At 37.8% G+C, this 25259-nt stretch overlaps 1 protein-coding gene across 1 annotated transcript; it reads right to left on the reverse strand.

Moving 5' to 3' along the window:
- Positions 1-2266: 2266 nt before the first annotated feature.
- LOC101540388 (olfactory receptor 4K13) lies at positions 2267-3205 on the reverse strand. Its single transcript, XM_004609736.2, has one exon. The coding sequence runs from the start codon at positions 3203-3205 to the stop codon at positions 2267-2269; it is 939 nt and encodes a 312-aa protein (XP_004609793.1).
- Positions 3206-25259: the final 22054 nt, after the last annotated feature.

Here is a 25259-nt window from a genome sequence, read left to right on the forward strand (position 1 = left end):
ATCTCTTATAAATGGAACGATTTATAAACCAACTTCATATTAAAGTATTACAGGTGATTTATGTGACATGGGCAGAAGGGAGAGAATGGAGATTTCCAAGAAGGGAATCAGCAGCTTCCCTCTCTACCCACCTTTGTTACCTGGGAAGTGATTGGGGAAATCTGACTGATAAAAGTTTGTGATGAGCCACTAAACAGTAAATACCTAAAAAAATAGTACAGGGTGCTTGCCTTGTATGCAGCCTAGTCTCTGGGCCCTGGCATCTCTTTGAGGTTCTGCCGATATGCTGTCAGCTAGGACGAACAGAAGAAGAAATACCTTTCAGCGACTTCTGCAAAGTTTACTTCCTGCAGTCCACAAATATTGATTGTGGACTAAGTGGCTAAGTGCTAAGTGCCAGTACTAGCAGAGACATGAACATGGAACAGAGCAGTCCCTGTTCTCTAACTTCGGCTTGAACCCTGTGAGCAGGAGTCAGGCCCAACTTCCTTGAGTGACTCAAGGCCTGGCGCCTGTCCCAGAGCATAGAGGAAGGGCCTAGGAAAAAATGCCTTGAGGGTGGTGAGCAAGGGAGAAGAGAAAAATATTTTTTCTCCCATCCTAGAAAAAATAAAGGATTTAATCCCTGTCATCCTATATGGTTCCCCAAGCACCATCAGGAGTAATTTTTGAGTAAAGAGCCAAGAATAACCCCTGAGCATCACCAGGTGGAGCCCCCCAAACAAAAAATCAGCACAGACCTCACATCTCACCCACTCTACCGGCAGTCAAGATGCACCTGAAATCCATGTGATGTGCATGGCATGGGAAATGATCCCTGCCATCCAGTAACTCAGGGATCTGTGAACTCAGGCTAGAGTGAGGAACTGCTCTTTGTAGGAAGGAAAATTCAGTCCTAGACATTACCCGGCTTTGGCCCTTATTAAGAAAAGAATCTCAGGACAAGGTTAATAGTGAAGTGAAACAGTTTTATTATCTCAGGTAGAGCTGTGGGCCACCCTCGAATGAGGAGGCATGCTGCCGCCTTTAAAAAGTTAGTTTTTATTGGTTTTCTCCCAAACTGCTCCACTGGGGCTTACTACCAGATAAGAACCTGTTTCTGTGGCATTGTTAAAGAGAAGAGCTTGAAACTTTTGATGGTCTCTTTCCTGTCCATATCACAACTGTATATTCCTGCTGGAAACTCTGGAGGGTCCAGGCTTTTCTGGGCCTGCGCTGGTGCCACTTAGAGCCTTTCAGACCTAAGTTCCTGTGTCCATAGAGTGGATCTGGCAATAATGTTTTAGGGATAGTGACAGATAAATTTCTTTAAATTCCATCTTGATTTTATAACCTCCCAAGAACTCATGGCCCTCTCCCCACAACTACCTGCCTGCTTCAAAAGGGTAGAAAGAGCAAGGAAGTAGATGGGGGAAAGTGGGAGGTTGTACTTACAAATAATATTGCACTGAGAGACAGAACTTTGAGAGAGGGAAAAATAATTCCTGCTAATACTGATAACTAAAAAATTGCATATGATCAAGTAAGCATTATTAAAAATAATATTGGTGATAAAAGTGGTAAATCTAAGAGAAAAAACATTGAGCATTCAGTAATTTTATTCTTTTAGCAAAAGTGAATACAAATTAGTGACAATTTATTATCATAATTTTTGACAATTTGTTCAACAAGTTTTCAGGGACAGTGATCTGAAAATAATGTTTTTATGAAAGCAAGATTCTATATTATTGAAAATCTATGATTCTTTTCCATTAGACATGACAAAGAAAAGATATCTCTAGGTAAGAAATAAATGAACCTGCTGTATAAAATATTTTATATAAAATATTCAAGAAAATATGTGGTTCAGTATAAAAAACTAAGATTAAAGTGAAGTGGCCTTTCTGTAGAAAATGACCTATTAATGTGATGTATCATAAAGATAAAGTTAAAAGAAATGGGCATCTCATTCCATAGTCAATTGTCATATATTTCCTTGTGTTTTTATAATCCATTTCCAGGCTTAGTTACTTAGACTACAAAGATCCAATTGTGTTTTATAAGACAAAGATTCATTCTAAGATAATTTATTCATTTTGTTTAAATCCAATGGAGGAAGACGTGAAGGTAGGATTTAAATGCATACCTGCTGGACTCTAGCTGTTGTGTTTTTAACCACTGTGAGGAAAATGGGGTTTGTTGTTTTACTATTGCGCTTATATGTTTTGGTAGGGAACTTGAAATACATTAAAAATCAATTCTTCAATAAAGTTTAAACAAATGTGGTCTACAAAGTGTGTGCTGAGTTTATATGTCTAGTCCTTATCTTCTTAATGGCAGCTTTCACCTCTTTATTTCTTAATGTATAAATAATAGGATTTAACAGTGGTGTGAATATCGTATAAAAAACAGAGAGAATTTTATCTACATGATATCTGCTGAAGGGCCATACATAGATAAAAACACATGGGGCAAAAAACAGAGTCACAACTGTGATATGTGCTGAAAGAGTAGAGAAGGCCTTAGAGGAACTACCAGCAGCACGATGTCTAACTGAGTATATGATGATTGTGTAGGAGATAAGCAAGAGGATGAAGCAGATCAGCGACAGGAGGCCACTGTCAGCAATGACCAGGAGTTGTATCACGTAGGTGTCCTTGCAGGCAAGTTTGATGACCAAGGGGAGATCACAAAAAAAGCTGTCTATGACATTGGGACCACAAAAGGGCAAATTCAGCATGAAAGCCATTTGACTAGATGAATGCACAAATCCAACTGTATAGGAGGATAGTATTAACCCAAGGAGCACCCGTGGGTTCATGATGGTCATATAATGGAGCGGTTTGCATATGGCCACATACCTGTCTATTGCCATGGCTACAAGAAGCATCATCTCACTCCCACCTAGGAGATGCATGAAGAACATCTGAGAATAACATCCCCACCAGGAGATAGTCTTCTTTACTCGGAGGAAGTCCACAATCATCTTAGGGGTAGCAAAGGAAGCCAGGATCATATCAATACAAGAGAGATTGATAAGTAGAAAATACATTGGTGTCTGAAGATGTGAGTCAAATGTCACTGTGACCACGATGAGGAGGTTTCCTAACACAATCCCAATATAGACTGCCAGAAATCCCAGGAAGAATAAAATCTGAATATTCTGAGATTTGGATAGTCCCAGCAAAATAAATTCTGTTACCACTGAATAGTTTGCCTTTTCCATGACATCAGTTTTAACCCATGACAATCAACTTGAGTGATAGCAAGAGACAGAAAAATTATTTTTAAAGCAATAATAGTTAATGTTGATTCTTATCTTTTATTACAAGCACCTGTTACTTTTGAGAATTTTTGTAGTCAGTGGTTTTCTAAATGACTCAGAAAAGCATATCAAATGGTTGAATTCAGAATCTACATTTCTGAAAGACAAAAATGAAGAGCAATCATGAAACCACAATTATGTAGACTGTGAACATGGAAGCAGAAGACCTCAACACATCATTTAGTTAAACTACTCATGGACAACATGGGACAAATAAAGCATTTTGAGGATTAAGTTTACTAATTGGGATTTTTTTTAATCAAAGTTAGTAAAATAGTTTTGTTACTAAACTCATGAGATAATTATATTAATACAATTCATAATATCTACATTATGTTAACAATGTAGTTGATTATATTGATCAAAGAATTGTATTTCCAAAATAATTATAAGCAAGTGGCAGTGTGTGTTAAAAAGTTTTTACATAACCAAAGAAACACAGATTAAAATAACAAGGCATCCTGCTGATCGAGAGAAGATATTCACAGACAATGCTTCAGATAAAGGACTAATAACCCAAATCTATAAAGCACTCACAAAGCTCAGCAACATATATACTAAAAAACCCTTGAAATGTGAAGAAGAGATAGACACTTCAATGAAAAAGACATACGGATGGTCAGTAAGCATGTGAAAAAGGTGTTCACTGTCACCCAGTATCAGGAGAACCAACATAAAATAACAATGAAATATTATCTCACACTAGTGAGGTATCTTAAAAAGTGGCATATCTTAAAAAGAAAAAGAAATAAACTGAAAAAATTCTTGGTGGAGAATGTCAATAAAGGAACCCTCACTCACTGTTGGTGGAAATGTTATCTGTTCCAGACCCTATGGAAGACAAAATTAAGGTTTCTAAAATAAAAAATAATAAAAGTGAAGATTACAATTGGCTTTGCTATTCCATTTCAATGTAGGACAAAACCACAAAAACATTAATCCAAAAAGAAATATTCACACCTATGTTTATTATAACTGTACAATAGTTAGGATATGCAAAACCCACAAATGTCCAAACACAGATGAATGGATAAAGAAATTATGGTATATACATAATGGAATACTATGCAACCACAAGTAAATAAAGTCATGCTGTATGTGTGGAATTGAAGGGTATCATATTTAGCAAAGGAAACCAGAGGTAGAAAGACACATATAGGATGATGATTTCATGTATTTGTGTTATGTAGAGAAACAAATCAAAGGTATGGACAAATATAAACCCATAATAACTACTGGACACTGGATTACAGATGTGAGTATGCCAGGTTTGGGAAATAGATACGAGGGGAATAATTAAGTTGCCTGGAAATAACACTAGGATATAGGTGATGATTCTGAAAACAAGAGTGGTGACCAATGGAAGTAATTGTGTGTACTCAAGTCATAACTGTCAATCAACAAGTAATGGGGAATGAGGAAGAGAAGAGTTGACATAGGGATAGTTTGGAGAGTCAATGGGTACTTTAGTGACAATGGTGGACATTGTGGCAAATATGTACTTTGTAAATAAATACCAAAAATATTAAACTATTTAACAGGCAGCTTACCCGGATTCTATTCCTCCATCCCTCTTGAAGAGCCCGGCAAGCTACCGACCCTCGAGCATGGCAGAGCCTGGCAAGCTACCGGTGGCCTATTCAATATGCCAAAAACAGTAACAAGTCTCACAATGGAGACGTTACTGGTGCACGCTCAAGCAAATCGATGAACAATAAGACGACAGTGCTACAGTGCTACAGTGCTACCTAAATAAAAAAATGAAGTAAAATACATCATCAATACATACATCAAAAATACATTGTATACAATATGTGGATCAACTGTACAGAATGTTAATTAAATCCGAATGAAACAGAAAATAAAAATGGACTGGTGACAAACTTGCATCATAAAATATTTTAAAAAACTACTTTTATCTCTAATGATGCTGCAATAATATGTTTTATTTATAGGACTTCAGTAAATAATGACTTTTTGCACTACTGTTACATAGTTTAGAGCAAAATTACTTTAATATGAAGGTGTTGTATGTGAAACTCATAAAAATTTATACATTTCTTTTCCTGCACCATCAGTTTTCTGAAATTTCCTCTCTCAATCATCAGAAACAGAAAGAGGAGTGATTATAATGCTGTACATTTTGCTCTTTTTGACACAGCTCCATAGGTACACATATCTAATTGGATGACATTTTCCCTACACATAAACATAGCCTGTGATGTTTCCTACCTCAAAAAACTCAGATTGATATAAAGCACTAAATCACATAAATTGTATATATTTATTTCCATGTGTAGAAAAGTTACAGCTTCTTTCGTTTTATGCCTTATATTTTAGGTTTCCAAATTGATGCTCCTTTTTGAAATTTTTGAAGCCATATTTTAAGAGAGCAGGACTTTTTAAATATATGCAAGTATTTATAAGTATTATAAGCATCTGGAATAATGAATGACACTCAAATATCTGTGAATTAAGCACTGTAGCATTGCCGTTCGTTGTTCATCGATTTGCTCTAGCAGGCACCAGTAGTGTCTCCATTGTGAGACTTGTCACTGTTTTTGGCATATTGAATACACCACAGATAGCTTGCCAGGCTTTGCTGTGTGGGCAGGATACTCTCGGTAGCATGCCAGGCTCTCCGAGAGGGATGGAGGAATCGAAGCTGGGTCAGCCGCGTGCAAAGCAAACACCCTACCCGCTGTGCTATTGCTCCAGTCCATCTGTGAATTAAATACTTAACAATTATTCCTATTTAGAATCCAGATTAAAATCAGCTGTACAGAAACCAGAAAGACAGTATCAAGGTTAAGGCACATACCTTGAATGTGGCCAACCCTGGAACAATCCTCTGTACCACATATGGTCTCCCAAGCATCACTAGGTGCAACCATGCAGAACCCTGTGCTAGCACTGTCTTGGGTGGCCCAGGAAATTCCCAGCACCACTAGGCACTAGCAGCACTGCATCTTTGGCCTCTTACAATTACTGAACTGCTGGCCTGATCGGCCAGGAATCCCTGAAAATGTCCCCTAGACTCCTAGGCATTACTAGGGAGGACACCCACTGTGGTCCTCACAAAAAACATTAAATCAATTGTACAGCAAAATCCACAGAAATTGAAACGTGGATGATAAATATTTTTAATTGAAACTGAATGTTGAAGAATAATTTTAAACATAAATAGAATAATTTTGAAATAATTCCTTAAAATATAATTATGCAGTTTTCCTTGCTTTTTATTAAAGGGGGGGTGGTTAGTGGGAGGCAAACCAAGCTACTCTAGATGTGGTGCTTGCAGGTCATTCCTGGTGGTGCTTGAGGAACAGTGTGATTCTGGTTATTAAACCTATGCTTCCTGCATGCAAAGCATGAACTTCCAGCCAGTTCTCAGGTCATAGAGCAAGCTCTTGTGTCCCGAATTCACTTATATTTTAAGTATCTTACACTAATGGACAAAAGTTAAAATCCACGTCAGATGTAATGAAATAAAAACTATTAGAATTTGTTCCCTGGGTTGTTTTTATTTTTGTTCTGTTTTGGTTTTTAGTCTGAGGGTCATGCCCAGTGATGCTCAGGGGTTATTCCTGGTTCTGAACTCAAGTATTACTCCTGGTGGTGCACAGAGGGCCATATGGGATGCTAACAATTGAACATGGGTCAGCAGTGTGCAAGGCAAGCTCTTTACCCTCTTTACTATCTCTCCCGTTCCAATTTTTTAAGAAAAGCAAAATATACAATCATACTAGATACGTAAGTATATTTAACATGTGTATTTTAAAATTTGTAAATATCATGAAAAGAACTGTTCATATTATATGCAGCCATTTTCCTGGAGTTTGACTGATAAAATAATTATTATTGTACCCTAATAATTATTCATTTTTATAGCTTAATAACTAAATATGATGCAAGACACATAGAAATTTAAAACCTTATAGCTATAGAGAATTGTATTTTACAGGTGATACATAATATAATTTCCCAAACATGTTTATTTTTAGAAATTTAACATTACTGGTTTTATCAATTCCTATATTCTCTCAGGTTTTCAAGCTCAGTCTCTTATTTATCTTATAAATTTAGTACTGCTTGTTAGTATTAAAATATCCAAATTTGGTGCTGGATAGTACAGAAAGTAAGTCTTGCATGCCTGACTTTAGTCTCTGGCAGCCTGTATGGACCCTCAAGCCACTCCAGAATGATCCCTGAGCACAGTGCCAGAGTAAGCACTGTCAACTGAGAACTGCCAAGTGTGGCCATAAAAACACAATCTTCTATTTTCAGTTTTAAAAATTCTATTAATTTCTACATTCTTTATACATTTTTTCTACCTTTGCATGCTTTCCTTCCATTTTAAATATTTTTTTTTGTTAAACAAATTTCTCTGTCTAAACACCATATCCTTAAGGGTATCTCAATGCCACTTTCCTATGTAATAAAACCATAATAAAACATTCCTACATATAAAACTCTAAATTTTCAATCAATGTATGATTCTTCTCATGTATTCTGCCATTTGTTACTTCCTAGGTATACTATGTATATTAGCTATTAAAATTCCAAAATGCATGCGACATTAATTAAAACAATTTTTTTTCTAATTCTAGGTCTTTCCCTTCTACTGTGGTAATTCTTTTCCCAAATTATGACATGAGAATTTTAAAATCAACATTTTAGTTTTAATTAGATGCACATTCTGTTACTGTAATTGAACTAAGTATTAAAACTTGAAAGTTACAGAATAGTCATCAAAACATGGTGAGAAAAATAAAATTTTTGACTGATAAAATGTCCTACTTTTATAGAACATGTAAATGCTTTATTCCATTTAAATTCATATTTTATTTGTAATCATGATATGCAAAATATAAAATTCAAATGATATAAAGTTGGCTTTAATTTGACAAAATTATGTTCTTATCCACACATTCCTAAGGAAATTTAGTGACATTAAAAAATATAAAGAATAAGAAAAACTGTTTCATTGGGTTTAATAGCTTTATTAGCACAAGGGAATAATAGATTTTTTTAAGTGTGCAATTATTTCTTGAATTATCATTCTTTGCTCTGAACTAAAATGCTGCAACATTTTAACTGGTAATAATACTTACCTGAAGAAGTTTAACTTGGAGACTGTTTAGCAGATGTAAAATAAAAATCTATTGAATTGTAGTAAAGTGCATTTAACTTAAGCATTTAATTTGCCCATGTTGACACCTTAAAATCAAATTATGCCACGCATGGCAATTGGAATAATAACTGCCTTCTAGAATTCTATTATACTGTTCAAATTTTATGTGACTTTCGCATTTTATTTAACCTTTACTACGTTATTAAAGGCCAATTTACAGGAATGCTGCTATATTGCTTTTTATTTGTTAAGCGTTCCCAATACTTACCAGCTCTATAAGAGTGTTTCAGAATATTACTTGATCAAGGCACACTGAAACTTAGCTTCTCTCTTCAAAACTAAAAAATGGAATTAACCTTATATAATTACATATATGCATAGTTTTTTTCTGAAAATAAAAGGACCATAAATATAAAGGGCAGTAACAAGGAGATGTTCTATTTTGAGATCTAACAATACCCAACTGATGTTCAAATCCCAGTGAGAATTATTAAAGATGCCATGTTGCTTCCATGAATTACAAGAGAAAAATTCTCTGGCATTGCATAATTATGTATTGGTAAGTTTACTTCTGGACAACAGTTGAGATGAGCAATATAAAACCATTACTGGTCTGGAGTGTTCCTGTATGAAAAACTATCTACAATACTAAATAGCATGAATTAGAAAAATGCAACTAATATTTATTGTATGTTAACATTAGGCTTAGCATTATTTTAGGCAGAACACAGCTTTAAAATTATCAGAGGAACAAAAGACATAAAGCTGTGTCATTGAATTTTCCCCTACTTTCTCATTCCCACTTCCAATTCTAAGAAATTTTTCCTATTCATTAGCCTCTTTTTTTCTCTTTAATATCCCATTGAAAAACTACATTTACCCAGGAAAAATAGCCTGTCTTTCATGTCTTCTGTCACTGATATTTGAAGCAGTGAATGCTTTAAATTTCTTTTATTGGTTTTCAATGTAACCTATTTTAAGAGATCCAAAAATGGGAGATAGTCATTTAATCCAATGTTTCTTTCCTCATTCTACATGATAATAACAGTAAAATGCTCTTTAAAAATAGAAAAATGCTGAGATACAGAAGGGAACACCAAGTAGAGGATCTTGGGAAGACCCATTAGGGTTGAAAGACGCCTGACGAAAGTAGACTATAGACTGAACATAATGGCTACTCTATACCTCTATTGCAAACTACAACACCCAAAAGGAGAGAGAACAAAAGGGAATGCCCTGTCACAGAGACAGGGTGGAATGGTGGGGGATGAGGTGGGAGGGATACTGGGAACATTGGTGGAGAAGAATGGGCACTGGTGGAGGGATGGGTAAATGATCATTGTATGATTGAAATGTAAACACGAAAGTTCATAAGCTTGTAACTGTACCTCACGGTGATTCACTAATAATTTTTTTTAAAAGAATCAGAAAAATTATATCCCAGTATCACTGTATCACTGTCATACCGTTGTTCATCGATTCGCTCAAGCAGTGCTAATAATGTCTCCATTTGTCCCTGTCACATTCAGGGTCAGGGGAATGAGGCCCATTATTGTTACTGTTTTGGGCATATCGAATATGCCACGGGTAGCTTGCCAGTCTCTGTCATTCCAGATTCTGCATTGCTCTCTTCCTGGAACTTTGTTTTATAGTCTCTGGATCTTGGCTGTTGATTAGATTACATGGTACCCAGGGGCAGTTTGTGGGTGTGACTGCCAAGCTACTGGAAAACTGGGCATCTGGATGGAGAAGGCTGAGTCCTGAGCCAAGCAGGCTTGGAGTTCTCAGCCACGGGTCCCGAATACCTGGGTTCCTCTGTTGGTTCCTTCATGGGTGAGGCTTATCCGAGCATGTGGAAGTGGCCTTGAGCATGGCTGTGGCTGGGTATTTCCCAGTGAAGTCCAATTATAGACATCAATGTTTTAAACATTTACTTATATTCTTGATTACTTTTTAAGAGGATATGCAGATCTTATAGATGAATATATAATAACTAAATTAATTATTCATTTTTGTCTTTTTTTGTCTTAAGGTTTTTGTTAGTGGAGCTTAGTTTGCTTCTACATTAACTTCTTATCCTATCTGGTGTGCTTCTACTGGGATATTATTATTGTAGTTTGGACATGAAAATCCAAACTTTTTAACTGAGCAGTGTTCCTACATGTTGCCTGCGGTTGGACGTGGGTGTGGTTGCAGAGGTTTCTGGTTGTATGAAGAGGTAGGGGAGATCAACAACCCCAACTCCAAGAAGACCTGAAGTTTTCAGCCAAAAATACCCAGTGTATATTTGTAGATGACATGATACTATACTTAGAGAATCCTAAAGCCTCTACGAAGAAGTTCCTAGAGATATTAAAAATAAATAATAAAAAATTGTTTTTTATTCAATAATAATAAGAAACAATACTTGCATTATTTCTGATATTAATACTTCACTTGTATAGTAGAGTCGCAGGCAATAAAATCAATGCCCAAAAGTCCAAGGCTTTCCTAAATACAAATAATGAGAGAGAAGAAAGTGATATGAAAAAAACAATCCCGTTCACAACCATGCCTCAGAAAATCAAATACCTTGAAATCAGCTTACCTAAGGAGGTAAAGAACTTGTATAAAGGAAACTACAAACTGCTACTTCAAGAAATAAAAGAAGACATAAGGAAATAGAAACACATCCCCTGCTCATGGATTGGGAGAATTAACATTGTCAAAATGGCAATACTCTACAAAGCATTATACAGATTCAAATGCGATTCCTATAAGGATACCCATAACATTCTTCAAAGAAATTGATCCAACACTCCTGAAATTCATATGTAGCATCAAGACCCCATGAATAGCTAAAGCAATTTTTTTGGGTAATAAGATGGGAGGCATCACCTTCCCCAAACTCAAACTGTACTACAAAGTGGTAATAATTGAAGCAGCATGGTGTTGGAACAAAGACATCCAGAGAACAATGGAATAGGGTTGAATATCCTTACACATACCCTCAAATGTTTAATCATCAAATCTTTGAAAAGGGAGCAAGAAATATAAAGTGGAGCAAGGAAAGCCTATTTAACAAATGGTGCTGGCAAAACTGGACAACTACATGCAAAAACATGGCTTAGACCTCTACCTAACACCATGCACAAAAATCAGATCAAAATGGATTAAAGACCTCAACCTAAGACTAGAATCCATAAGGTACATTGAAGAAATGGTCAGCAAAACCCTCCACGATATTGAAGCTAATGGTGTATTCGAAGATGAAATGCCACTCACCAAGTAAGTAGAAACAGAGATAAACAAATGAGGCTATCTTAAACTAAGAAGCTTTTGCATCTCCAAAGAAACAGCAGAATGCAAAGACAATGTACATGATGGGAAAGGATATTTACCCAATACCCATTCGATAAGGGGTTGATATCAAGGATAAACAAGGCACTGGTTGAACCCCACAAGAAGAAAACTGCCAATCCCATCAGAAAATGGGGCGATGAAATGAACAGAAACTTTCCCAAAAGAGATATACAAATGGCCAAAAGGCACGTGCAAAAAATGTTCTTCATCAGGGAGATGTAGATCAAAACAACAATGAGATATCATCTCACACCACAGAGACTGGCACACATCCAAAAGAATAAAAGCAACCAGTGTTGGTGTGGATGTGGAGAGAAAGGGCCTCTCCTTCACTGCTGGTAGGAATGCCGACTGGTCCAGCCTTTTTGGAAAGCAATATGGACATATGGACGTTTCTCAAAAAACTAGAAATTGAGCTCCCTTTTGATCCTGCAATACCACTTCTGGGAGTATATCCCAGAGACACAAAAGAAGTCCAGTAAAAATGACATCTGCACTTGTATGTTTTTTGCAGCACTACTTACAATAGCCAGAATCTCGAAAAAACCTGAATGCACAAGAACAGATGACTGGTTAAAGAAACTTTGGTGTATTTACACAATGGAATACACTGAAACTATTAGAAAAGATGAAATCATGAAATTTGCACATATGTGGATGTACATGGAGAGTATCATACTAAGTAAAATGAGTCAGAAAGAGAGGGATGGACACAGAATGACTGCAGTCATTTGTGGAATATAAAGTAACATAATAGGAGACTTACACTTCAGGATAGTAAGAGATAAGGGCCAGTAGGATCATTCCATAAGTTGGAAGCTGGTTTCATGTGCTGAGGGGAAAGATAGCTGGGATAAAGAAAGAACCATGAAGCAAATGATGTCTAGAATGATGGCTCAGGATGGGAGATGTGTGCTGAAAGTAGACTATGATGGTGGCTTAGTACCTGTATGCAAACCATAATACCCAAAAGGAGAGAGAAAGAGAGAATGTGCCTGCCACAGAGGCAGGGGGTGGGAAGGGGTGGGAGTGGCAGGAGGAATACTGGGAACGTTGATGGTGGAGAACGGACACTGGTGGAGGGATGAGTACTCAATCATTGTATGACTGAAACATAATCATGAAAGTTTGTAAGTCTATAACTGTATCACACAGTGATTCATTTTAAAAAATAAAACAAAATTATGCAGCAAATGTGGACAAATAAAAAAAAGATCCAGTGTGCCTAAAACTTTTGGCAGGTTGACATCTCCGTGGAGCTCAGTCTTGAGGTGGTGGAGTCCCAACAGAGGCAAGGCCACAGCTATTAGGATGTAGGAGACTAAAATTTTTTTCTTTTAATATTTAAAGATGGCTTGATAGTTTATGTGGAAATCTTTTTATTTATTTATTTATTTATTATTATTTTTTGCTTTTTGGGTCACACCTGGCTATGCACAGGGGTCACTCCTGGCTCTGCACTCAGGAATTACCCCTGGTGGTGCTCAGGGGATCATATGGGATGTTGGGAATCTAACCCAGGTTGGTTGCATGCAAGTCAAATGCCCTATCTGCTGTGCTATCTCTCCAGTCCCACTTTTTAGTTATTTATTTCTATATAGAAAGTATTCCTTTCTCTCAAAACTTTTAATATTTTTAAATTATTCATTACTAGTGTTAATTGTATGTCTTGTGATTTTAGTTGGTTCTTGAAAGAATCCAAATATCATATTGTGTTTTTTTTAGTATTTTCTTTTCTTTTTTTTAATTTTTATTTTTAATTAGTGAATCACCGTGAGGGTACAGTTACAGATTTATACATTATTGTGCTCATGTTTCCCCCATACAAAGTTTGAGAACCCATCGCTTCACCAGTGCCCATTCTTCACCACCAGTAAACCCAGCGTCCCTCCCACCATCCCCAGTCCCGTCCCCCCCACCCCAAACTGCCACTATGGCAGGGTATTCCCTTTCGTTCTCTCTCTCTCTCTATGATTAGGTGTTGTCGTTTGCAATAAAGATGTTGAGCGGCCATTGCGTTCAGTCTCTAGTCTACATTCGGCACGCGTCACCCCTCCCCCGCATGACCTCCGACCACATTTTACTTGGTGTTCCCTTCTCTGAGTTGCCCACAATGAGAGACCAGCCTCCAAGCCATGGAGTCACCTTCCTAGTACTTATTTCTACTATTCTTGGGTATTAGACTCCTAGTCTATTATTCTATATTCCACAGATGAGTGCAATCTTTCTATGTCTATCTCTCTCTTTCTGACTCATTTCACTTAGCATGATACTTTCCATGCTGATCCACTTATATGCAAACTTCATGACCTCATTTTTCCTAACAGCTGCATAGTATTCCATTGTATAGATGTACCAAAGTTTCTTCAACCAGTCATCTGTTCTAGGGCACTCAGCTTTTTTCCAGATTCTGGCTATTGTAAACAGTGCTGCAATGAACATAGAAGTGCAGATGTCATATGGACTATACTTTTTTGCTCCTCTGGGATATATTCCCAGCGTGGTATTGCTGGGTCAAATGGGAGCTCAATTTCTAGTTTTTTGAGAATCGTCCTTACTGTTTTCCAAAAGGGCTGAACTAGTTGGCATTCCCACGAGCAGTGTAGAAGGGTCCCTTTCTCCCCACATCCTCTCCAACAGAGGTTGCTTTGGTTCTTTTGGATGTGTGCTAGTCTCTGTGGTGTGCGGTGGTATCTCATAATTGTTTTGATCTGCATCTCCCTGATGATTAGGGATGAAGAGCATTTTTTCATGTGCCTTTTGGCCATTTGTATCTCTTCCTTGGAAAAGTTTCTGTTCATTTCTTCGTTTCTTCGCCCCATTTTTTGATAGGGTTGGATGTTTTCTTCTTGTAGAGTTCAACCAGTGCTTTATATACCATTGATATCAACCCCTTATCTGATGGGTATTGTGTAAATATCCTTTCCCATTCTGTAGATAGTCTTTGTATTTTGGTCACTGTATCTTTTGCAGTGCAGAAGCTTTTTAGTTTAACGTAGTCCCATTTGTTGATCTCTGTTTCTACTAGATTGTTTAGTTCCATGTCATCTTTGAAGATACCTTTATCTTCAATATCGTGGAGGATTTTGCCGACCTTGTCTTCAATGTACCTTATGGTTTGTGGTCTGATCTTGAGGTCTTTAATCCATTTTGATCTAACTTTTGTGCATGGTGTCAGGTCAAGGTCTAAGCCCATTCTTTTACATGTGGTTGTCCAGTTGTGCCAGCACCATTTGTTATAGAGGCTTTCCTTGCTCCACTTCACATCTCTTGCTCCCTTATCAAAGATTAGATGATCGTATATTGAGGTTGTGTCTAGGGATATTCCACCCTGTTCCATTGGTCTTCAGCTCTGCCTTTGTTCCAGTACCATGCTGTTTTAATTGTTACCGCTTTGTAGTAGAGTTTAAGGTTGGGGAGGGTGATGCCTCCCATCATCTTTTTCCCAAGAATTGTTTTAGCTATCCGTGGGCGTTTATTGTTCCATATAAATTTCAGGATTGCTTGATCCGTTTCTTTGAAGAATGCCATGGGTATCCTTAATAGGGATCGTGTTAAATCTGTATAATGCTTTGGGGAGTATTGCCATTTTGACAATGTTTATTCTACCTATCCATGAGCAAGGGATATGTTTCCATTTCCTCATGTCCTCTTTCATTTCATGGAGTAGCGTTTTATAGTTTTCTTTGTAGAGGTCCTTTACTTTAGTTAAGCTGATTCCAAGGTATTTGATTTTCTGGGGGCACGATTATGAACGGGATTGCTTTTTTCATGTCCCTTTCCTCTGTCTCATTGTTTGCATATAGGAAGGCCAGGGATTTTTGGGTATTGATTTTGTAGCCTGCGACTTTACTGTACAGGTCAATTATTTCTAAGAGTTTCTTACTAGAGCTTTTAGGCTTCTCTAGGTATAGCATCATATCGACTGCGAATAGTGAGAGCTTGATTTCTTCCTTTCCGATCTGAATCCCCTTAATATCTTTTTCTTGGCTAATGGCTATTGCTAATACTTCCAGTAATATATTAAAGAGAAATAATGAGAGAGGGCATCCTTGTCTTTTCCCCGATCTTAGAGGAAAGGCCCTTAGTTTTTCTACATTGATGATAATGCTTGCCATAGGCTTGTGGTAGATGGCTTTGACTATCTTGAGAAAAGTTCCTCCGAAACACATTTTGGTGAGAGTTTTTATCATGAATGGGTGTTGGATCTTGTCTAATGCTTTCTCTGCATCTATTGATATGATCATATGGTTTTTATCTTTTCTTTTGTTGATATGATGGATTATATTGATTGATTTCCGAATGTTAAACCATCCTTGCATCCCCGGGATGAATCCCACTTGGTCATGGTGTATGATCTTTTTGATGAGTTGTTAGATTCTATTTGCTAGTATTTTGTTGAGGATCTTCGCATCGGTGTTCATCAAGGATATTGGTCTATAGTTTTCTTTTTAGTGGTGTCTTTGTTTGCTTTTGGTATTAGGGAGATATGTGCCTTGTAGAAACTGTTTGGAAGGGTTCCTGTCTTTTCAATTTCCTGGAAAAGCTTGAGGAGAACTGGCAGCAAGTCTTCTTTAAATGTTTGGAAGAATTTGCCAGTGAATCTGTCTGGACCTGGGCTTTTGTTTTGGGGGAGACTTTTGATTACGGTTTCGATTTCCTTGATATTTATGGGCCTATTCAGGTATTTCATGTCTTCTTGGTTCAGTCTTGGGAGATTGTAGGAGTCAAGGAATTCGTCCATTTCTTTTAGGTTCTCTTGTTTCTTGGCATACAGACTTTCAAAATAGTCTCTGATGATCCTTTGAATCTCCTTGGTTTCTGTTGTGATGTCCCCCTTTTCATTTCTGATTCGGTTTATTAGGGTTTTCTCTCTTTCGTTCTTTGTGAGTCTTGCTAGTGGTTTATCAATCTTATTTATTTTCTTGAAGAACCAGCTCTTTATTTCATTGATCTTTCGGATTGTTTTCCGGGTTTCCATATTGTTAATTTCTGCTCTAAGTTTTATTATTTCTTTCCTTCGATCTGGTTTGGGTTCCTTTTGCTGGTCCTCTTCTAAGATCTTGAGCTGTGAAGTCAAGCTATCTATAGAGGCCCTTTCTTCCTTTCTGAAGAAGGCTTGCAGAGCTATAAATTTTCCCCTTAACAGAGCTTTAGCTGCGTCCCATAGATTCTGGGATGTCCCATAGCTTGTGTCTTCATTCTTATTTGTTTCGAGGTATCTCTTGATTTCTTCCTTGATTTCCTTCATGACCCACTCGTTGTTCAATAGTGAGTTGTTTAATTTCCAAGTGTTTCATTTGGTTCTCCGCATCGGTGCGTGATTAACTTCCATTTTCAGTGCATCATGGTCTGAAAAGATAGTTGATACAATTTCTATCTTCCTGATTCTATTAAGGTATAATTTGTGGCCCAGAACATCGTCTATTTTGGAAAACGTTCCGTGTGCGCTGGAAAAGAATGTGTATTCTTTCTTTTTGGGGTGTATAGCCCTGTATAGGTCTATTAGCCCTTTCTCCTCCATTTCTTCCTTCAGAGCCATCGTTTCCTTGCTGAGTGTTGTTCTTGTCGATCTATCCAGAGGTGATAAGGCAGTGTTGAAGTCTCCAACTACTATCGTGGTGCTAATTATGTCCTCCTTAAATTCTTTGAGGAGTTCTTTTAAGTATTTAGCTGGTTGTTCATTAAGTGCGTATATGTTTAAGTGTGTGATTTCTTCTTGTTGTGCATATCCCTTGATGAATAGAAAATGACCTTTGCTGTTCCTTCTGATCTTTTTCAGCCTAAAATCTAAGCTATTGGATAGTAGTATGGCCACCCCCACTTTTTTGACGGAGCTGTTTGCTTGCAGGATTGTTTTCCATCCTTTGATTTTGAGTCTGTGTTTGTTCTGACTATTCAGATGTGTTTCTTGTAGGCAGCAGAAAGTTGGGTTTAGTTTCCAAATCCATTTTGCCACTCTGTGCCTCTTGATTGGTGCATCTAGACCGTTAACATTAAGAGAAATTATTGTCATGGGATTTTGTGCCATTTTTCTGTAGGGTTTGTTGTTCTTGTAGGTTTTTTCCTTGTCTTATAGTAGCCCTTTGAGTCCTTCTTTTAAATTTGGTCTTGAGTCTATGAAGTTCCTGAGTTGTTGCTTCTCCGTGAACTAGTGTATGGTTCCTTCAAGTTTAACTGAGAGTTTAGCCGGGTAGAGTATTCTTGGTGAGGCATTCATTTCATGAAGTTTTTTCACTATATCCCACCATTGTCTTCAGGCTTGGAAGGTTTCTTCTGATAGGTCTGCTGTGAATCTAAGGGGTGCTCCTTTGTATATGATCTCCTTCTTTGATCTTCCTGCTTGCAGTATTGTGTCTCTATCCACGGCATCCATCATTCTGACTATGATATGCTTTGGGGATTTTCTATTTGGGTCCCTTTTAGCTGGCACCCTTCGGACTCCTTGTATCTGGATGTCCGAATTCTCTAGCTCTGGGAATTTTTTAGCAATGATGTCTTTAATGGTGCTTTTTTTTTCCATTGGGATTGGTTCCGTGTGGTTCCAGTACTCCCATGATTCTTATGTTGTTTCTTCTGAGGTCATCCCCTATGACTCTAATTCGGTATAGAGCCATTTTGAGGTCTTTTGCCATTATTTGTTATTCCCTATATGTTTTGTGCAGCTCATCTTCAAGCTCACTGATTCTGTCTTCGGCTGTAGTCATTCTACTATTGAGGGCTCCTACGGAGTTTTTTATTTCATCTACTGATTCTTTTAGTTGTGTGACTTCTGTTCGTAGCTTTGAAATTTCTGCTCTCATTTCTTCCTGGATTATCTTGGTGGAGCGTTCCAATGCTGCATCCATATCCTCACTTAATTTATTGGAAGTTCGTTCCATAGTTGCTTTGAGTTCGTGAACCATCCTCACAATTTCCTCTCTGAATTCTTTATCTGAGAGGAGGTTGTATTTCTGGGAGGTCGCTGGGGAGGTTAGTGAGATATTTTCTTGGATCTCTCCTGGTGGTGGGGATTTTCTCTGTTTCTTCATGTTGTTATGGGCTTTACTATCTTCCTTAGCTTGGGAGGGACCTCAACTGAAGATGTGGGGCTATGCTCTTTTTACTAAGGACTTTTATGTGCAACTCAATGTGTTCACTGACAGTTTTCGTGAAGTTAGGATAGGCTAGTTACTTGACTATTAACATATAGTGACTAAGATGACCAGGGAGTTCTCCAGAGGAGTGGGTTCTATCAATTGTGGCCAAAGGACAATGCATGGAATGGTAAAAAAAAAAACAACTGCAGCCGCTCAGGAAAGAGGCCACGCCCACTTTTGAGGCCACCCCCCTACGGTGAGGACACGCCCCTAACCAGCAGAGTCGGGGGTGGAGAGGAACAGATGGTGGCCAAAAGGTGCCAGGCGGAGGTGGGGGCGTCAGGGCGAGCCCCACACCGCAGGCAGGAAACGGGGAGGGGGCTTCTCCGCACTGGTCATATTGTGTTTTGACCTTTGTCTATATTGTAACATTATTTGAACATTATTTCTACAAGTAGTTTTTTATTCTCCCTGATAATTTGATATTTTTATTTGTATATCACTTGATATTTTTTGATAGGTCAGAGACTGTTAATTTTTCTGCAACAGTTTCAGTTTCTAAATTAGTTTAAATATTTTTTATTATTCCCATCTGATTTTTTTGTTTGTATATAAAACTATCAGCACAGGAGTTTGGACCAGCTACATTTCCTGCCTGGGCCGGTTCACCCCTCCTTGGGCAACCTGGTGTTCCTCTGCTCCCCAAGGGTCACCATATCGATGCCGAACTTATTGCAGACACCCGATCGTCATAGCGCACTACAGCCCAGAACTCCTGGACTCAAGCGATCCTCCGGCCTCAGCCTCCTAGTAACTGAGACTACAGGCGCGTGCCACCATGCCCAAAGCACAGCGGTTGGGCATTTGCCTTTCACACGGACGACCCGAGTTCAATTCCTCCGCCCCTCTCCGAGAGCCCGGCAAGCTACTGAGAGTATGGAGCCCAGGTCAGAGCCTGGCAAGATACCTGTGCGTATTGGATATGCCAAAAACAGTAATAATAAGTCTCTCAATGAGAGACATTACTGGTGCCTGCTCGAACAAATCGATGAGCAACGGGATGACAGTGATATAAAACTATTTTATAAAGAAATTTTCATTTTGTGTATTGTATATTACTTGAATATTTTAAAATATGTTTGAACTAAAATTGTATATTTTTGAATATTTTATTTATCTATTATATATTGTACTTTGGGTGGGCTTTGAGCCCCACCCAATGCAGCTCAGAATTTAGCCCTGGTACTGAACTCAGGGATCACACCTGAAGGGCTTGAAGGGTCATCTGGGATGCTAAGGATCAAATATAAGCAGGTCGTGTGCAAGACAAGTGCTATCTACTGTGTTCTCACTGGTATATTACATTTTAAAAACTTATTTTGAGGGGCTGGAGCGATAGCACAGTGGGTAGAGCGTTTGCCTTGCATGTGGCCGACCTGGGTTCGATCCCCTGCATCCCATATGGTCCCCTGAGCACCGCCAGGAGTAATTCCTGAGTGCAGAGTCCGAAGTATCCCCTGTACATTGCCAGGTGTGACCCCAAAAAAATAAACTTATTTTGAAAGTAAAGCTTGTATACCAATTATTTGTTGCTTCATTTACTTTATCCCTCAAAGTAACATTGGTTTATAACACTTGTAAATGTTTATGTATTTCAGGGGTACGTTACCCGTCCATACTCACCAACATAGTGTTTATGCATTTTAGAGGTACATAGTTACCCCACCACACTCATGATCATCCTCTACCATAGTCCATTGAATGCTTTCAGTCCACTCCCTCATCCTGGTAACTTAATTTTGTTATGTCAGCCTAAAGGTTTGTTTTCAATGATCTTTGTCTGTTTCCTTTATATATTTCTTTTATACTACATATGTGTGATCATCAGTTAATTTTCTTTCTCTTTGATCATTCACTTAGAATGACCCCCAGTTCTATTCATGAATGATTTCCTCTTTTATTATAGTGCATATATGCATTATTTATTCATTTGTTAGTAGACATCATTTGGTTTTATTTAATGTATTAACTATTGTAAATAGGACTGTGGTGAGAAGAGATATGCAAATATTTTTTAGATTTATTATTTTTGTATTTTTTAAATAGTTACCTAGAGGTGGAATTTGATCCAGGATAGACAATTGGGTCATATAAGAGGGAAAAAAGCGACAACAAAGTTTGATCAAATCTTATTTCAAATATATTTTTGTTTGTATATAAAGCTCTTTATATACAGCTTTGTATATAAATGGTATTTGAAATAAAAATTGTATTTGAAATAAAAATCTGAACTTTTACCCTGTCTTTCAAAATTATCTAGCTGGATACTGACTACCTTCAGACTTCATTAGGCTTTATTGATTCTGACCTTCTTTTCTCCTTAAATCTGTCATAGTCATATCCATATAGTCTGTTTACAATAGCTGTTTTACCTCATGTTTGCCATACTTTCTTAAAAACTGTCTGTATGAGTTTATAAATTATCTCAATTATCATTAAACAAGAACTGTACTGACACAGAGTCTAAAGTAGCTGTTTCCAAAACAGACAAACTACTTTATGGAGGTTAAAACACTGAAATGGTGCCGGAGATGGAGGTTGAAGGGACTGTCACAGAACCCATACAACTGGATGGTGTTTCTGTTTATTTTTTGAAGGAAGGTAGATTTCTAAGAGGGCTCTGAGTGACATTTTTTTCCCTGAAAATGAGGCTGTGCTTTAGGACAAATAAGTTTGGGGGATAAAAATGCTCTGCCTAAACATTTTCTTTTTAAAGCCATTCAGAGACGCTATTTTATATAGTAAGCTCAAGTGTGGGAGGTAAACACAAGAAACACAAGAAAGAATACAAAATCAAGGGCCCTAGAGACAGCACAGCAGGTACAGCACTTGGCTCATATGCTGCCAACCAGAGTTTGATACTTAGCACCCTACGTGGTCCTCTGATACCTGCTAGGAGTGATCCCTGAGAGCAGAGCCAGGAGTAAACTTTGAGCACCACTGAGTGTGCCCATTCCCTTCATCCCCCAAAAAGAAAGGAAAAATACAGAACACATAGGCAGGTGTATTTATTTCATCAATTGTCTTCTTTTTCCTTTGTTCTCCAGTTTTACACAGGTGAGAACTGTTGCTGTTTCTGTCATCTCCCAGGGTACTGCATACTCTGTTATGTCTTAGCTATTGACCCTTTGAATTTTTCTTGCTGACTGAGTAGTTTTCCCCTAGTCAGATAAGATTTACAGTCACCTATCATGAAAGCTAAATTGCTGGTACTCTACTTTGGTTGACCCTCCAGCAGCAGTGGATCTGAATCTTTATGGTTACATATCCATGATTCTCACCATGGCCCAGATATGCTTGTCTATTTCTAGATCTTAAAAGTTGCAAGTCTTCATTGATAGTCAATGTTTTTATTGTCATCTGGCAATCATAAGGATCATATCACTGTTGTAATATCAGTATCAAAAGGCCGAGACTAATCCAAAACACCAATGAAGGGGACAATGCACCAAGCAGATTAATATATTTTTCTATAGACACACTTAATACAGGAATATCAAAATATATAAAGTGTATAGTAACATATGTAAAAGGGGATGCTTACAAAAACACAATAGTATATGTAAATTAAAATCAATGATTTCAGTTTTCAGGCCTGCCAAAATAGAAGTACCCGTGAGTGGGAAAAGTTACCAGATTCAGCACAGATTTCAGGTTTAAACAGTGTTTTTATAAACATAGTAGTTTCAATAGAGAATAAATTCATATTGAAAAAAATTCAAGAACAGGTAGGGTATTATTTTATCTTTGGAGGGCTCCAAGTAATTACTTTGACTTTGCAAAGTTGTCTTCATAGCAGGGCTTTTCTTAAACTGCATTTGCCTGGGGCTTACTACAAGACAAATATCATAAGCACACCAAAGTTCCACAGAAATATGGCATAAAACTCCATGATATTAATCTCACTCAATGTCAATGATGTAAATGTGTTGATTAGGAGACATAGAGTGGCAGGGTGGATTAGAAAATTGAATCCAACTTTCTACTGCTTACAAGAAACACTTTTGAACAGAAAAGACAGACTCAAAGTCAAAAATTGGAAGACAGTATTTCAAGCAAACATCCCCCACAAAAACACTGTTGTGGCCATACTGGATTGAAAAATATACATAATGTACAAGGAGATTTTTTAATGATCAAGGGAGAATCATATTCCTAAATACATACATGTGTGTGTGCGTGTGTGTGTGTGTGTATCACTGTCATCCTGTTGTTTATTGATTTGCTTGAGCGGGCACCAGTAATGTTTCCATTGTGAGACTTGTTTACGTTTTTGGCATATCGAATATGCCATGGGTAGCTTGCCAGGCTCTCCGTAGCTTGCTGGGTTCTCTGAGAGTGATGGAGGAATCGAACCCGGTCGACCATTGCAAAGCAAATGCCCTACCCGCTGTGCTATAGCTCCAGTCCAGAAAAATGCATAAAATATCTGCTAATAGACTTGAAAGAAAACAACAATAACAACGCAATAATAGTTGGAGATTTCAACACTGCTCTATCACCATTTGGTAAATCAACTAGACATAATCTCAGCAAGGAAATAATACTGGACTTGAAGGAAGAAATGAAAGAGAAAGAGAGGGGCTTAGGATACACACACATACACACTCACACCTCTCACACATATATGTGCTACATATACACATACTAAAATCATACACAGATATGTGATCTAAAATCACTATATATATATATACATATATACATGGAGATTTTTAAACCCCAAAGAGCAGAATACATATTCTTCTCCAAGGCACATGGGCCATTCGTCATGAAAAACCACATGCTAAGCTACAAAACATACCTCCATAAAGTCAAGAGACAGAAATCATATCAACTATCTTCATCTTCTCAGATCATGATGCTCTGAAAATAGAGGTCAACCACAAACAGAAGTGTAGAAATAAAGACCTGGAAATTAAACAGCTCACTACTGAAAATCTAGTTAATCAGAGAAGAAATCATAGAAGAAGTTTCCTGAAAACAAATGAGAATGTGGACACAAGCTACCAGAAACCTGTGTTAAGAGCAAAGGTCATAGCTATGCAAGCTTTTTTTAGAAAGTAATAAAGGTCTCACACAAACAACCTAACAGCACCAGGAGGTTTGCTCCATGGTTTGGAAGCCGGCCTCACATGCTGGGGGAAAATGCAGTTCAGATAGAGAAGGTAACACCAAGTAAAATGTGGTTAGAGGACCCGCTCGGATAGGGAGATGCATGCTGAAAGTAGACTATAGATTGAACACGATGGCCACTCAGTACCACAACACCCAAAAGGAGAGAGAGAACTAAAGGGAATGCCCTGCCACAGAGGTGGGATAGGGTGGGGAGGGGGATGGAATTGGGGGGGGGGAAGGATACTGGGTTCATTGGTGGTGGAGAATTGACACTGGTGGAGGGATGGGTGCTCAAACATTGTATGAGGGAAACACAAGCACGAAAATGTGTAAATCTGTAACTGTACCCTCACAGTGATTCACTAATTAAAAAATAAATAAATTTAATTTAAAAACATTTTTTAAAAGAATCTGGAAATTGACCAACAAAAGGATGCACCAGTGTCCACTTCCCTCCACCAAGTTCCTGGATTTCCCTCCCACCTCTTACACTACCTCTATGACAGGCACTTCCCCCTTCAACGTTCTATTAATGTTCCCTTGCCTACTTAGCACCTACCCCACCCTAGAGGCAGGCTTCCTACTGAAGACCAGTTCTCATGCACTTCATTTCTATTGCCTTTGGTTCTTTGTTGATGATCCATTCATCTGTAGTTGGGCAATAGCCAATTATCTTGGCTATTGTATTAAGTGAAGCAATATATTAATTGCTTCACTTAATACAATGTGAATTAAGTGAATTTTGTATTCACATTAACAAATTCACATGATAAAAATAATTTGTTCCCTTACTATGTATCTTTTTTTTTTTTTTGCTTTTTGGGTCACACCTGGTGATGCACAGGGGTTACTCCTGGCTCTTCACTCAGGAATTACTCTTGGCGGTGCTCAGGGGACATATGGGATGCTGGGAATCAAACCCGGGTGGGCTGCGTACAAGGCAAATGCCCTACCCACTGTGCTATCACTCCAGCCCTTATTTTTTAACCCATATGTTTAACCCATATGTTGCTTCTGACTTCACAGCATGATACTCTAATTCCACGGTAATGGGGTGAAAAATTGCCAAAGGTAACACACTGGTTAATTGGTCCACAAAATTGTGTTTACTTCTAATTAAAATTCTGGACAAAATCATAAGGGAAAAGTAACAATATGTGTTTTGAATGAAAAAAATCAGAAACAAAAATCAAAACCAAAATATAAATGGTTCAAATTTACC

The sequence above is a fragment of the Sorex araneus genome, chromosome 3 (genome assembly GCF_027595985.1).
Source record: "Sorex araneus isolate mSorAra2 chromosome 3, mSorAra2.pri, whole genome shotgun sequence".
Taxonomy (NCBI): domain Eukaryota; kingdom Metazoa; phylum Chordata; class Mammalia; order Eulipotyphla; family Soricidae; genus Sorex; species Sorex araneus.

Excerpts from the sequence above, each read along its gene's own strand:
- LOC101540388 (XM_004609736.2), bottom strand. The coding sequence starts at position 3,205 with ATGGAAAAGGCAAACTATTCAGTGGTAACAGAATTTATTTTGCTGGGA.